The sequence below is a fragment of the Hoplias malabaricus genome, chromosome 1, assembly GCF_029633855.1.
Source record: "Hoplias malabaricus isolate fHopMal1 chromosome 1, fHopMal1.hap1, whole genome shotgun sequence".
NCBI classification, from domain to species: Eukaryota; Metazoa; Chordata; class Actinopteri; order Characiformes; family Erythrinidae; genus Hoplias; species Hoplias malabaricus.
In genome coordinates, this window is record NC_089800.1 from 26,308,716 (window position 1) to 26,325,929 (window position 17,214).

The window sequence follows — 17,214 nt, forward strand, 5'->3', positions numbered from 1 at the left end:
CCTAATTGCTCACTAGCAGCTCCACACAGAGTCACAGACAGTGTCCTGAGCAACAAGAATAATCCTGTATTGGTTTGCATTAATGGTATTCATGATGAATTGAAGTAAGCCCTGTCATCAGAGGTCAATCATTTATAATAAAATATAATATTTATGCACTTACCCAAGAGAGAAAATCAGAATAACTGCTTGAGTTTGTAGATCTGTGCATCAGGACTCCAGAAAGGAAGGTGCTGGATTTGTGCTACTGTGCTAAGCCCACACTCAGTAGGCGACTAGAGGTGTTGATTGTGCCGTGAGATAAGTGCAGCGCCTCTGTGTGAGAGTCTGTGTGTGTGTGTTTATTTATTTATTTTCCCTCCCTGTCCGCAGTTCCACTCTACACTCCATAGAGCTCTGTGATCCGAATGCTAATGGTCACTCACACCTGTGATATAGTATGTGTCCTTTTGGCACCGAAAGACCAACAAGTGCTTTGCTGTTCTGCATGGATGACCATTTTGTTTGTTGATCCATCTCTCTGGTGCTGGGTCTGCATTGCAGTGGGTAAAATTCACTGAGGGTCTGCTCCTTATCTCTGGCTCTAAACTGATGGAGGTCCTTAGGTGTGACACCTTCTTTCGTAGCCCTCCAGCTCTATCTCACAAAGCGTGTGTGTGTAATAGATCATAGAACTCCAAAATCACACAGACATACCACAGTACCAGTGTAGCCCCCAAGAAAAGGAAGAACAGATACAGACTCAGTAGAGAATAATAGAGGAGCATCTGTGTTTAGAAGATTATTAAAATAGTTTTATTATATACGTAAAAATGTATTGCTTTGCTGGTTTTACCAGGGTTCAGCCATCTTTGTACAGAGTTGGCTACTGTCTTCAGAGCAGGGATATAACCCCCTGCCCCCACCCCCAACTGGAGGTTCTGGCCCCTCCTGCTTAACCACTCATTGCTCATTAGCAGCTCAACACACTGACACAGAGAAACGTTTTTACATCCTTAAAAGTTGCAGTTTACATACATTGAAATTCCTAGTTCCTGAATGAACTTGTTTATTCATAGTGTTCAAATTATGTTTAGTGCAGAGTTTCTGTCACATCCAGGCCAGTACGTATCACTCTGAGTCATTGTAACAACTGTGTATTGCCTGTGTGTGATTGATTTATGGACTGTTGGTTTTAGGCTGTTTGAGACGGGTAGTATTTAGTTAATTGCAGTTGTATTTTAGTCTTGGATTGCATTAAAATCTCTGCAGTTTCGGAATTTCAGCATGTTCCGAACTTGGGAATCAAATGGCTGTGCTGGATTTCAGCGAGGTTTCACAGCAGCACCTTTGATATTAAATCAGATGTGACTGTCTCGGCCCTGAGGCGCCCTTCCCTCTTTTCTGCCTCTCTCTTAACGGCCAAATTCTAACTGACTGCCTCTCTCTGAACATATGCTAATGTCAGGGCAGTGCAGTGTCTCTGGCTCCTCACACAGAGTCTCTGCCCTCTGCAGCCTCACACCGTCCAGTCTGTTCCACAGCGGTCCACTTAAAACCTGGCTCTACTCTGACTGCACCTCCTCCTCGGTGTGACTGTAGTTATGATGTAGTTATGAAGACCAGTGTAGTAATATTTTTATTTTTTTAGCTGGTAGCCACTTAAATGTTACTTTTGAAGACCTGTAATGCTATATACAGTACCCAAGTTTGGACACACCCACTCTGGGAGGGTTTCCTTTGTTTTGAGCCATTTTCCACATATTATGAATGTACAGTAGCAGGTAAAAGTTTGGACATCTTCTCATTCAATGTTTTTTCTTTGTTTTTTATTATTTTCTACATTGTAAATAAATACAGAAGACATTAAAACTATAAAGGAACACATATGGAATTATGTAGTAAACAGAATATGTTTTATACATTAGGTTCTTCAAAGCAGCCTACTACGGGAGTTATAATTTTGTGATCCCTGTGTATGACCATATTGAGAACGACTTTTTGGAATTAAGGCAACCATGGTAATGCTGTGAGATTATTTCTGTGCAGTGTTTTGAAGGGCTGTTATCATAATGTGCATTTTAGGTTAATATCCTTTGCAATGCTGTTATTTTGGTCGTAATTGGGTATAACCATGTTAATGTTGTTGTATCTTTGAGGAGAATAATTGTAATGATATAATATATAGTACTGTACTCTTGACCCATCAAACTGTGTTGCGTCGTTCATTCACTCATTTGCAGCTACTTCATCATGAGCCTACCAAGAGTTATGTTCAGTGCAGAACATGCACAGTGGTCAGGGAGCCAGTTTTTCACAGCACATCATGCATTGACACCTGTGGACAGTGTCACACAGTCAGTCCACAGTCTTGTGTTATTGGACTGCAGGAGGGAAAATGGCCACCTGGAGGAAACCCAAGCAAGCACTGGGAAAACAACAACAAACTCCTCACAGACAGTGACCTTAGATGAGGATTTAACCCAAGACCCCTTGGAGCTGTGTGGCAGTGGTGTTCCTGTAGAAAACGGAATTTCTGAAAACTGGAGGGAAAAAAAAGAAAAAAGTTTTGTATTTAACAGCCGCTCGTCCATCAGCTGGATACTTTAGTTTCAGCATCCACTCATCTGCCCACATGAAGAGGATGTTTTCAAGAATAGTTTATAAACAGGTGTAATTAATTGAACCAGTTAAACAACAGTTAAGTGTCTCTTAGTGTCTCCCAGAGTGCTCTTTAACACTCGCTTGTCCAGCTTACTGGGCTTTGATCTTTCTTTATGTACATCTCTCTCTCTCATCTCTCTCACTCTCATCAGAGCTCTTTAGAGTTGGAGACTTGCCATGACTAAAATCCACTGCGGTCAGGTGGTATTACACAGCGGTGCAGCTTTGTTTGCAGTGCAAGGTTATTATGAGGGGGGATATGTTCTCTTAATTAATTTCTAACAGAAGAGAAATTTAACACATCACACACACGGCATAAATACCTTGCTCATTATATGATACCGTCCAGATTTTTAAACTTACCGATTGTTATATGTTTATACTTATATCAATAAAACTCTGTATAAAATGATGTTGTCCTTGTGCTGTTAATTGACGCTGACAAGTTTGTGCTGGTCTTGATTTGCATGGGTCACTTCATTGTTCTAAGGACAGAGCTTTTTGAGCATATCAAGCAGAAACTCCTGGGCTCAGTAGCCTCTCCTGGTCCTCATAGCAGTGTGCAGCCTAATGTGAGTGGTGCATGGTCTTCAGTGAAGCGTGTAAGTGTTGGCCTCTGTCCTGGGCAGTGGATGTGGGGAGCTGTCCGCAGTGCTGAAGTCCTCTTTATACCTGTGAGTGCTTTATTATATAAAACCAATACTGCATTTAGGAAGAGGTTTCAGTTTTGTGTTTAAAATGCTTTCTGTCTGATTTTGGCCTACACATGTATCTAGTGCCACTTGTAGTTGTATTCATATTACAGGACTCTTATGTTTAAAGGGAAATGATCCTGCCTGAGCTAGGTATTGAACACTATTCTGTGGGGAGGGATGACAAAAGGGTTTCCCACTTCCACTCTAAATATTTTTGGGTCTTTACATAAAGGTTTGTGCCATTGTTCTGGGATTATAGCATTTACATCATGGGCTATTTATTCTAAAATGGCAGAAACATTTTAAGAAACCCTCCATTTCAAGGTTCTCAGGGGAACAGGGTGTAATCCCTCCCTAGTTTGCACATTTCTTTATGAGAGGGTCGGTCCTGACTTAATTAACATCTATGAAGGTTTCCCAGTGTTGGTTTAGGATTTAGATTCTCTCCACTGTTATCATCCCACTCTGAAGCTGTCGCTCTGTACAAACCCCCTCTCTCTGTTCAACTGGATGATCTCACCTCTGCCGAACAAGGACATCAGTATTCAGGACCCTCTCTGTGGCTTTAGCTTTAGGTTCACAGACACACCTATACTTTTTAATTCTCTATCCACTGACTTTAGTCTCTCTCTCTCTCTCTCTCTCTCTCTCTCAAATAACGCCACATAGGCTCTCTCGCTTGCTCTCAGCCACGAGAAGATGGGAGATAATTTGGTGTTTGATCAAAATAATTGCACTGTCAGAACCAGCCCAGAGAGTCACTCCACCACAGAGTGAGTGAAAGCGAGAGAAAGGGGGAGCGAAAGAAAGGGAGAGGGAGAAAGAGACAGTAAATGAAATGAACCCGCAGCATACTGAAATGACCTAATGAGGATTAAGATGAAGCAATGTAAATGTATAATCAAAGTTTTTTTTTTTTTTTTTTTATAGAATGAATTAAATGAAATGATTATGATTCATGGTGGTAGATCTGCTATTAACTGACCACTTATGGAGTGGCCTTTAATGCCTTCTGGAGCTTCAGGCCTGGATTTAGTGTGGGGGGATGATTCGATATGGTGAGATTCTTGTTTAATGTTCATTTTTATTATTTATGTCTAGAGAAGATGTGTGCAATACAGTTGCAGTGCAAAAATGATGTGTAATACCAGAGATTAAAGCGTTCATCAGGTTCATGCCTATTCTGTGGTGGTCCTGTGGGGGTCCTGACCACTGGAGAACAGGGTGAAGGGGGGCAAACAAAGTGTGTAGAGCAACAAATGAACTTCAGTCTCTTTCAACACTTGTTGAGGGAGATGTGTGAGATTTAGATTAAAATTAAAGCAAGGAAACTAAGACAAACCCTAACAAAATACAGAATAAATGACCATAAACTGGTGATCAAAACAGGAAGGCACAGAAATAGCCGGCTGTCCAGAGAAGACCGGACTTGCCTCCACTGCCAATCTGGAGAGATAGAAACTGGGAATCACTTCCTCCTTTCATGTACAAATTACAGTAACATCAGAGACTCCTTACTGCCCAAAATGACCAAAAAAATCCCTACCTTCCCCACGCTGGCCGAGAACGTCAAAGTGAATATGTTACTGGCAGAGAGAGTAGAAGCAATAGTTTATACAAAACTGCCACAGGACTGGAGAAAAGCAGACAGCTCCAGTGCTCAGTTTACAGTTTGCTTTCATCTTTACCACTGTTTATTTCATTTACCTCTCTCCTAAATGTTGCATTATAATTGCGTTATCATTTGTTCCCTAATGTCACTTTTCTGTTTTTTTTTTCTTCTTCTTCTCTGTTGATTTCTGAGCAATGAGATTCGTCATATAGACTGCTCTGCTTTGGAAACATAGGCATTTAATCTGTCATGCCTATAAAGCAAATCAGAGTGCGAGAGAGCGTTCTTGATAAAACTTAAACCAATACGTCTGACTTAAGCAAAAATGGGAATGCAGCTCACAGAGATATTGGCTCAAAAAGTGATGACTGGCCACTGATGTCAAAACACAATTTATATATATGTATATTCCTCTGCACCTTCTGATTTTGTCCCATCAGTGTCTGCCTTGTTTCAGACACTTGGGCTGTATTTGGGGAAAATATCTAATAGCAGTTTTCTTGTGATTAAAATCTAGGCCTGTTTTATGACCAAAAAGAGCACAGAAAATTGGCTTTAACATTGAAAGCTGAATGTGGAGCGACAAAGGGCCATTTAGAAGGTCATTTAGTTGGGGATAAGTACACAGTGCAGTTATTGAGACACCCTGTGGTGTTTGGTCCTTGTGGTATATTGACCAAAGCATGTCACAGACGTGGACTGTAATCACTTGTGAAAAAATGGTAGAATACCGCCCTTTAATCTATATTTTGTGATTTATTTATTATGTGTATTACTGCTTGTTTTCTCAGTGATTATTATGGATGATCTTATTACACTTACCTGTGGACACTGCTTATAGATTTCTGCAAATACTGAAATGAAAAAAGAAAGATGTTGCACTTACAGGATGCCTTTAGTTCTTGAATGCTGCAGCAGTATATCTCAGCACTTTATAACAGACCTCATACAGAAATCAATGAGCTTTTTACAGCAGCGGAGTGAAAAGTAAATGCAGCTCAGCAGAAATGAGATGAGCTTTTTTTCCCTCAAAGCTTTCTTTACAGCAGGAGGGAGCAGGAGAATTAAATGATAAAGTTTGGCGAAGTTACAGTCTCTGTCGGTACAAAACCTTAAAAGTGCTGTTTGGATTGCAGCTGATGTCACTGTGTATAGTTGCTGCCATATTGGGTGCTTGCTCATTACTCAGACACACAAGTCAAATAATCTTTTTATGAATTACTCAGTTTTCCATTAGGTCCTATGATGAACATGCTAATATGGCTAACAGCATATAATGGTTTTATCATCCTCTTTTATATAATAAACGATTTGTGAATCTGATTTCTCTCTCTCTCTCTCTCACCTTCACATCCATCTTTTGCTTGACCTTTATAGTTCTGACATTTTGATGGTGGTGAGGTAGAAAAAGAGTCTGGAGGCTGAAGATCATCTCCTGAGCTCCTCAGTCTCTGGAGATACCATGTCGTTGGACATGTCCCAGAATCATATCCTCTGTTCCAAAAACTTGCCTGATCTGATGAAAGTGAAAAAATAGTAGAGCAGAGCCCCACCACTTTCTACAGCACCCCACATGACAGGCCCCTCATACTTCCCCAGCATTGCCTCAACAGCTGAGGAAGCATCCCATGCTCCTTTAAAGGTTATTTACTGGATTAAAAGTGTGAATTTTTTTTTAATAAAATTCAGAGACTATTTTCTCACTGTTTACAAGCTCGCAATTTTAATCCAATGCCTCAGCTTTAAAGGCTGAACTGAGCGGTGGCTCATTCTCATTTAAAGGAACAGTTTAAAGGAGCACTGTGCTGTGGCGTTTGGTCCTTATGGTATTTTGACCAAAATACCTCACAGACATTGCATTAATCCCTCAGAACTGTATTCACTTGTGGAAACGTTGAAAATTATGTATCCTTTATAATGTCATACAATAGTAGGGTACTTTATTGAATAATTGGGACATGCTACTCATCAGGAGTGTGGACAGTGTTGTTTATGTTGAGAGCTATAGGAATTGGGATACGTACAGAGAAGTAAGTAAGCTTAGACCCTTAAATACATTTTTTGAGTAATTATCCTTGTACTGCTCAATATTTATTATAATTTTTTTTTATTCTTGCTGTTTTATATCTTATTATTCTCTAAATATGACACTGTACCATTCCCAAGCATGACCTCGAAAGCCGCAGACGGCCCATCTGAGACCCCATTCCTTTTCTACGAGCTTCCCTCTGAGGAATACGATCAGAAAATCAATTCCAGGCCTTGGACGGATTGCTCACCCGTCTTCGTTTGCGGCCTGCTTTTCGCAGCTCGGGGAGTTGCTCCATTTCAACAGAGAGCCATATGAGCCTCAGAAGACTGCAGGCACGCGCCTCTTCCAGACAGCCTTGTCTGGACCTCCATGTTCATCAGCATACACAGCGAGCGAGAGAACACTAGTTTGCATCCTGCTTCCCGTATTTATAGATAATAGAGGAGATACGACACCTGTTCCTCTACCCCCCCAAGACCACTGTGGCTGTTGGTTTCCCTCATACTCCATCACTATCTGCAAATAGGACATAGACTCTATTTATTTCTCCCCGAGAAATGGACATAGTTCGATCTGCGCCTTCTGTAACCATGACAACCAGGAGAGTCTGCATCACAGATGGTGAAGTAGGTAAGTGCTAAGCTTTGGGACCGAAAGGAGCCCAGAAGGAGGTGGGCTATTTCACTGCAGTCTCAAAAATAAGGTTGTGAACTGTCACTGGGGTGGTGCTCTCAGGGATAATATAGCATGCTCACTATGGAAGATGCAGAAACTCTGGTCCATGCTTTCATATCACCACGACTGCATAACTGCATCATTCACACTCTTTTATCACACTCCAAAGAAACCACATCACAGTTTATGGTTAGTGTGTTGTCAGTTACGTAACTAAGCACATGAAAAGAGACTGAGTCTGCAAAACACAGAGGTGCGGTCATTCAACTATTTTTATTTAAAATATTTAATAAAATATTGTTATTTTATTATATAATTAATTCTCAAAATTGTATTATTATTATTATTATTATTGTTATTATTTTTAATGTTGGTTTATTTTATTATTATAGCAGTCAATAATCAAAATCAGTGTCAGGTGAGAAATTTAGCCTCATGGAGTTTAGGCTGCTTTTGGACCCCCGGATGAGGAGTGAAAGCTCCCCAGAGCAGGAGCATGTGTCCTTTATTTTCTCTTATTTCGTTTCCCTTGTCTGATGTTATTAAATTTGATGTTATTTTATTTTATTAAACCATGAATAATAATCAGACAGCATGGTAGCGCAGCAGGTAGTGTTCCTGTCACACAACCCCAGCGACCTGGAGGTTGTGGGTTCGAGTCCAACTCCGGAAGACTGTCTGAATCTAATCTAATTTAATCTAATCTGATAAACACAGGTGGACAGGTGAATTGGCAACTCAAAAGTGTTTGTAGGGTTGAGTATGTGAGTGAATGTCACCTGCGAAGGACTGGTGCCCCCTCCAGGGTGTGTTCCCACCTTTTGCCCAATGATTACGACTAGGCTCTGGACCCACAGCGACCCTGAACTCGCTAAGTGGCTACAGACAATGGATGAATTAATGAATGCATTATAATCATTTTTTGACAAAAGGGATGGTTTTGTACACTTTTGGCACAATACAGCACAGCTAATCAGACCTGAGCCCATCTAGGTACACCAGTGGTAAAGACACAGTAACAGAAACTGCACATCACATGCATTTAAAGAAGTGAGGCTTTAGTCTTCTAGCATTATGTTCTATCATCATAAGGATTTACACAGTGGTGCTGCAGGTTGTGTTGCTGCCATACAGTTCAAGGATAGCAGGGTCTGCCTTAGGTCCCTATGGGGGGAGGGGTTCTCAAAAAACTATCACTGTAGAGAACCTCAGAATGGATTCTTTGTAGCAATCGTGTGTCCATGGCAGTGAACACTCTTTATGCTGTGGATGTTGAGAGACAATGCAATACAGTGGTGTTTCCTCACCCCCACCCCCATTTTTTTTCTGCTGGTCCAGGTGATCAAACTGGCAGTCTTTCAATCCTAAGCCCACTCTCTAATCAGTCGACACCAGCTGCTTTCCAAACTATCAAACAAAGTCTTAGACAATCTATTCAAGGCTTCGTGGTGGAGCTTTAAAACACAAACACTTGAAATGTTTGCTTCCTATCATCACCACTGTGAACAGTTCTGCTTCTTTAAGATTATTACACTGAGCTAGTGCAGTTCCCCTGGAAATAGGACCACAGAAAATCCAGCTGGGACCTAAAGGACCATTTCTTTGTGTTCATTTTGCTTGGTTTCCAGCATATCTCCTAAAGCACACTTAGAGATGCTGCTGGACCAGAATGGCACTTTAACCTTGGCTATTTTGTGGCACTTAATCATTTCCATTTGTTGCCAGTGCACTGACTTGGTTTGATAACTCCTGTCATTTTCTCACTTCAGTGGGTTTGTCTTATCTAATCTCCCACTGGGGTTACGCTCAGACGAAGGCAGTGTGATGTTACTACACAGAAGACGATACACCAGCAAGTGTCTGAAGTGGAGGGAGGGCCTGGCCCTTCACTCTTTGCTGATGAGAGGAAGGAAGAATTTGAATTGGTTGGTGTAGAAACAAAAATTACAGCTTCTATAAGCTATAACTTTAGAAGTCTAATACTACTTGCACTAACTTGCTACTGTTGTCAGAGTGCATTATTTATAGGCAGGTAATTTGAGCACCTGGTTCTTGTGTGATTACGTCTTTGTAGGAGGAGAAAAGCGTGGAGAAACAGACAGAGCATTGCTCTTTTTAAGATAAGCCCACAAATAATACTCTTCTGTTTTCCCTTTAAAAGTGCTCTATGTTCTCCCTTTTCGTTATCAGGGTGTGAGAGGAACTGAAAGGAATGAAAGCAAACCCTTCAGTCTGCTGTAGCGTTGGATGCTCAGTGTTTGGTTTGAAGAGCAGAGGATGTATGGAATGTATTGTCCTCCTGTGAGGAGGAGAGCAGCTGCTGACTGTGAAGAAATGATAATTACCAATAGTCAGATACCAGTTTCAAAGTCTGTTCATATCAGTATTTACCAGCTGAGGTTTCTTTTATAACTTTTAAGACCAACGGAAGTTTCTGTTGTTTGTATTGTTACCTCTGTATACATGGGTTTAAAATAAATGGCAAATATATATGAGATTTAATTAGTCTCACGCTGAAAATATGATGGGAAAATAGGGAGAGAATGTAATTCTAAGGAATTGTATTTGTGAAACAAATCGTAAAGTCATTTTGGACCATGTCTTTTTGTCCATAGGTGTCAGTACATGAATTAGGTGAACGTCAAAAATGGAGATACCAACACATAATAAGACTGAATGTTTTCTGATCTTTCAGTCGACTCTGTCCTGCTTTCATTCAGGATTTCAGTGACGTTTGTGTCAAGGGTCTGGAATTGCCATATGAAATACTTCACTGTTGTGACTGTGCCCTTTTGAATTTGGCCTCAGAGCCCTTTCTGGGGTCTTAATCAAATTTGACGTTCAATGTACTTTGGCCAAATCAGGAAAAAAAAAACAACAATAAAAACTAAACAGCACAAAAAAAGATAAAAAATACAAGGCAAAAATAAAACCTCTATAGAAATCAAACACCCCTGTTCAGAACGAACAGTTTCAGAGCCTGTTCCTTTAAATAAGAATGAGCCACTGTTCACCCCAACCCAAGCACCTCAGAGTGAGTAGTGAAGAACAGAATCTCTGGTTTTTAGCCATTTTTCTTCTCCTTTATATTTCAGTACGTTTAAAAGGAACATCTATAATTGTGGGAAAACGCACTTCTAAGCCCTGGGTTTTTTAAGGTGGAGCAGTGTGTTTCAGGGGGAAAAAGCCACAGTTGTTTGCACATTTCTGAAGTTTAATTTGTCTGTTTTTATTTACTGTTTGAATTACCACAGAAACTCATTTGTAACTCGACTTGTTTAGTTTGTAGCACTTTCGGTAATGCTGCTCCAAGTTTGGAGACATTTCCACCTTAAGTGATCTGAAACAGCAAAAATAAGTCAATATTACTCACCTATGGAGCAGGAATAGAGCAAAATAGACAAAGTTTTCTACATTGTCAAAAAAATACTCTGGCTGCCTCTGCCATGGAGAGAGAGAGAGAGAGAGAGAGAGAGAGAGAGAGAGAGAGAGAGAGAGAGTGAGTCAGTCCAGCGCTGTTAATGTGTGACATGTGTAAATATGATCTTCAGTGTAATTCATGCAGTTAATGACTTTTTTGCTTTTGTGTTGTAATCTGTGTAAGATGAGGTATTTATGGCTTTCTGCAGATTTCTTCCATTTTAGACCTGATTCAGCAAGGATTTCTCTGTACAACTCCACTCCATAAGCACTTGTGCTGGGCTTTATTATTGTCTTAAGGAGCTCATTTGTGCACGGCTGGGATTTCCTGTAAGGCACTCGCAGTAATACTAATGTTTTCATCTTCAAACAAAGCATAAAAAATCTCTTACCATGCATCAGATCGTTTTTCGGCAGTGTTCCACCTCCACAAGTAAAACTTCTGCTGAGAGTGTGCTGAGATTAGACGGAGTCTCGAGCGCGACACTCAATTACGGTCTTTTATGCGCCGGTGGAAAAGTGCTGTTACTTAAGCAAAGCCCATCAAAAGCAAATGTTGTATCATAAATGTCCTGACCGTAACGTTTAATTACCTTATTCAGTCTCTGAGGATCGGTGAAGCTCTTGGTGGGTACACTCTCAGAAATATAGATACAAAAAGTAGCCTTCTGTATGGTAAGTTATAGGTGTTTTCTCTTTAATTCATTTTAAAAAAAAAAATCATTACATACAAAAACACTACATTTTTTTTTTAAATAAAATGAAAAATGGCTTTTAATTGTTTTAATACTTTCCAAACAGTTTCTATAAAATGACAAAAGAAAAGGGTATTGTTTGAATTATCATCTATTTTTTAAAATTTGAATAATATCTGTCTTGTTTTAGTCGGTTTCATAGATAGTTGGGTCAGTTTTAAACACTTAATGCCTGATATATCCTAAGAACTAATGTTATGTTAACTTGCCAGCTAGATACAATTACATCTGGTATGGCTTTAAACCCCCATCTTACCACTAAATCACAGCCTTTTTTTATGGAGAATAAAGAAGATAATAAAAAGGATCCATTGTTAAGTCCAGCCCTGAGGCCCCCGCCTCAGAGTGAGGAAAACTTCAATCACATGTGTGGTTTTCTGGCAGCTCTGCTGTAGCGGTGTTAATGTATGTGATGTCTGTTAGTGACACTCCAAAGCCTCTTCATTAATATTGCTGTTCAGAATCCGATCCATGCTCTGTTTTAATGAGCTTAATGCAGGGCTTGTGTCCGGGAGTAATTTGCAGCCATTGTATCGGGAGAGGAGAATGAAGACGAGGAATTAAAGTCTAATCATCAGAAAAGCTGAAATCTTTTTGTTTTACTCTTAACTCTCCTGACCACTTCAGCTCCAAGTCACCTCACTCTTTGTCTTCTAGTTCCATAAGCGCATGAAGAGTAATTGTCTATACATTTCACACTATTTTGCAAGAAAGAAAAATTGCAAGAAAGTCTTCTCGGTGCTTTTTTGGCCCCCCCACCCCCCACCCCCAGTTCCTTTATCATACAGGGTCCCTTTTTAAATTCCATACAGATTATAGGCCCTCTATTGCCCATTTCACCCTGTTCTCCATCAGTCAGGACCACCACAGAACAGAACAGGTATGATATGAGTGGTGGATCTTTGTGCTGCAGTGACACTGACATGGTAGTGTGTGTTGTTCTGGTTCAAGTGGATCAGACACAGCAGTGCTGCTGGAGTGTTTTAAACACAGTCTACCCTGTTAGACCCATCTACCTTGTAGGTCCACCTTGTAGATTCAGAATGTTAGAGACAGTAGATCAGCTGTTATTGCATAGTTTGTGTTGGATGTCTTCTAGTCCTTCATCAGTGGACACGGGGCGTTGTCAGCTGGGTACTTTTGGCTGGCTGACTATTCTCTGTCCAGCACGGACACTGAGGAGTTCAAAAACTCTAGTAGTACTGCTGTGTCTGATTCACTCCTACCAGTGTAAAGCAGTTGGTGTCACTTCTGCGCTGAGGTGGTGGTCCTGATTATTGAAGAACACTGTAAAGATGGTTTCCAAAGCCAGCAGAGCATCAGAAGGACTACAGTCTGTACAAAGTGAACCTATATGGTCAATGGAGTTTATAACATGAACAATGAGTGAAAATACAAGGGGGTAATATTACTGTTTTCTGTGTAGAAGGCCATCTTCTACATGATTCCAGACACATTCCAAGAACAGCTCGTCCTCTTTGCCCATGTTGAGTTGAGTTTTAATGGTTTAGTGCTTGAGATCTACAGTGACTCATTAGCTCACGCAGGGACAACACAACCTCCGTAGACAATGTTTTGTTATTTTTAGAGTAGGAGAGTTTCTGTGTCCAAAACTGGGCTGAAATGTTCTCCCTTGTGTTGAGTAAAGACACACGCCGTGTCTGGAGTTTGCTGGCTGATTATAGGTCTGTGACAGTGTTGCAGACACATGCAGAACAGCTTTGTGTCATTCATGTTATGATTCACTCAGACAAGCGTCAAAATGCCTTTACTGGTTTTTACTTAAGTAACCCTTATTTTTCCTTAGTGCAGTTTCTCAGCTCTGATGATTCAGATGATTCTGCTTGCACTTAAACATACATCATTGGTTAAAAGGGACTGCTCATATTATTCATTTTAAATTATAATAATAATAATAATAATAATGATAAATTTTCATTTGAAAGTGCCTTTCAAGAGACCCAAGGACACTGTACAATAGATAATAAAAGAAAAAATAAAACGTAAATAAAAAGGTAAATACACATTCATACATAGACACATGCATAACCATAAACACATACACATAATATCATCCATATGCTAGTTTAAAAAGATGAGTTTTATGTCTGTTTTTAAAAACATCTACAGATGAACAAGCTCGCAGTTCATCAGGAAGACTATTCCACAGCTTTGGACCTGCAACACAAAATGCTCTATTTCCAATGGTGCTTAGCTTAAAATGTGGGACCTCAAGCAAATGGAGGCTTGGGGACCGAAGAGTACGCACTGGAGAGTATGACTGAAGTAAACTACTTAGATAAGAAGGTGCAAAGTCATGCAAGGATTTAAACACCAACACAAGCAATGTGTACTGTAAACGATACTGGAAGCCAATGAAGACGACCTAGGACTTATAATAGCCATGATGATATACTTTATATTTTATAAATATATACAGTGCTTTTTTATATATAAAATTGGCTTGGACAAAATGTTAGTCTGCTTCTGTGTTTAAGGTGGTAGTAACTTTAGGCTGCAGTTGGTGTTGGTGAAGATGTGAAGGCTATACGTAACTGTGATTTGCTATGGGGCTCATAGATTGAGAGGTGGTACAGTGCAGTGAAGGTCTCCAGGCAGCTTTGTGAACAGAAGTGAGAAAAGTGGGCATACCATGTTCCTGTATTCCAAGAGGGCAGTTTTCACATTTACATGGCTGCAAATGTGACTGATTGGCATGAACGTATAGATATGGCCAAAAATGTGTATCACAGTATTCATTTATTTTAAAATATATTGTGGTATTTTAAGTAGTTTATTTATTTGGATTGTTTTGCATGACTTGGATCTTGTATAGGCTTTCTACTTATTATTGTGTCAAGAGTACACAGACTAAAAAACTATTATATTTCATGATGTATAAAATGAGAACTGAGAGAACTGTTATAAAATTTGTGCACATATGCTAGCTTACTATCCCTAGTGTTTGTGGTTTGTCTAAAATTTGTTCTGTGCATTTGTTTTTTGCATACGGCTGTATTACGATATGTAAGAAAGATGGATTTTAAACTGTATACCAAATGAACCAATATATGACCCAGTGCTAATTAACTGTGCAGTAAAATTACCAGATGACCAGAGGTATTTTCTGCGTGGTGGAGGTTTTTGTATTTTAAATAAGAACATCAACATAACATACTGGGTCCGGGGCATTATTTTGTACATAATGTTATGTCTCACTGTATTTGAACTTTACTTAAAGCTGAATGGCTTTAAAACATAATGTGGAATGTGTTTGGTGATTCTGAAAATGGCATCTAGTTTCCATTATTAAACCTCTGGTCCTCCAATCTTTCATTCTACACATTCACTCAGTTAGCCAACGTTACTCAGTACAGTCCTGTGCAAATTGGCCGTCAGATGAAAGGCAGTGGAGACGGAGGGTTTGTTGTGACGTCCTTCAGCTGTTGCATTGTGGGAGATTAGTACAGTGGAAGGGTTGCTGTCCGTCAAATTAAAGGTGCCCAAACAATCTGGCTGAGAGTCAGCCTCATTTCTCTGGCGGCTGAGCCGGTGATAAGAGTTGATTCGTCTGTTTTCCGCAGTTCCCTCGGTGGAATAATGGCACTCAACAATTCCGCCACGTCACCAGCCTCCTCACTGCCAGTTCCTGTAAGGCCATTGTCTGTTTATCATGCTAATGTTCCTGCAAGATTTTGCAGCCTATTTTCCACTTTCCTGCTTTACTGGTCTCAGATGGAGGAGGCTCAAGGCTCTGTTGGGATCCGGGCGAAGGCCAGTGGCGGTCAATTTCATGCTTGATGAAGTGCGAGAATAAAATCATTGGTTATTGTTTACAAGTATGCTAATGATGATGGTTATGAGGAGCTAGATCAGGCAGTAGAATATTGAGCTCAAAGATTGTCTGAGATATGAGATTGTCTCCCCCCTCAAAACAATCTATATTTGATATTATAGCATAGTTGGACAGCCCAGGGGTGCTGTGGGTGGAGCTATGACTGTAGTATCTATTCAGTAAAGTAGATGTTGATCTCTGTTGATCTAAGTATGAGGCAGAATCTGTGAATCAGTATTTTTGTGTGGTGGGTGGAGCTATAGCTACTGTGTCTATAGAGTGAAGCTGAATAGTATTTCTCTGATAAACCATAAAGTAGAGGTCAGTGAATCAGTAGGATTGTATTGTGGGTGGAGCTTAAGCTACATATACAGTGAAGTAGATTACTATGTCTTTAATGATCTATATATAAGAGTCAGTCAGTTGTTCAGTGACATGGGTGGAGCTATCCATGGGTTGGTGATGAGTCCTTCATATTGAGTACTCATCAGCTAAACACACAACTCAAATGAAAACAGTGATGTTTAAATAGTTTTTGTATTATCTTCAAACAAATTGTTACAGACTCTGAACACAGGGAGAGCAGGATTGGATTATTTACCCTATAACCAGGGGGAATGAATGAGATGAAAAATACATGGCTTGTTGTTGTAGTCAAAATAAAAAACATGAGTAAAATAACACAATTAATGAAGCTTGTATATGATTTATGTATGACTCAGTCATAATAGCAGAGAGATGCATTGAGAATTTTTTCATTAGATCCTATGACAAAAATGCTAATATGGCTAACAGAGGAATAATAGTCCATTGCTCCACATTATGCAACAATGTGAGTGTTTCACTCCTCTGAAAGAGGTGTTGGGCTTCTGTGCTTCTGAGTGATGTGAGACTCTCTCCAGCGCAGGAAAACGAACTTTGTATGAGATAACTATATCAAAATTTCCCATCTGTTTACTTTAGTGAAGCCATCTGAAACCTTCAGTATGGTGCCCAGGCACAATAAATAAATCAACATATAAAGTAAAATAAACATATAAATTAAGCAAATGACTGCAATCTATGGATAGCTACATTGTATTTAAAGTAGAAAACTATGTTTTAGATGGCACACTTTGGCTAAATATTGTTACAGTATTTGACTCTGATTAATAATGAAATATCTGTCTGTTATCTGCTCTTCTGCAGTTGGTTGGTGGTGAGTTTGACCTGGAGACGAACTTCATCATCCAGGATGGGGAGAGCATCTTGTGTATGGTGGATCTGCTGGAGCACTGTCAGGTGACATGTCAGGCGGAGATCTGGAGCATGTTCACGGCTATCCTGCGCAAGAGCGTCCGAAACCTGCAGACCAGCACCGAGGTGGGGCTCATCCAGCTGCTGCTGTTCAAGATGAGTGCCGTCGATGACATGATCGCAGGTCAGACACAGTTACAGTACTTTCCAACTGTGATGCATAATTGGACATTTGTGATGCATGGGTTGGACAGTTGAGGGATAGTCCATGTCTTGATTAGAGTTCTGAACAGTTTTTATCATGTCTTCAT

General features: G+C 40.0%; 1 protein-coding gene across 1 annotated transcript in view; it reads left to right on the plus strand.

Annotated features, from left to right (window-relative positions):
• nbeab (neurobeachin b) overlaps window positions 1–17,214 on the plus strand; it is a 342,438-nt gene that overhangs the window by 51,979 nt on the left and 273,245 nt on the right. The window contains exon 2 of the mRNA XM_066660786.1: window positions 16,856–17,087. Coding sequence (XP_066516883.1) covers window positions 16,856–17,087 — 232 coding nt within the window. The remainder of the gene's footprint in view (window positions 1–16,855; window positions 17,088–17,214) is intronic.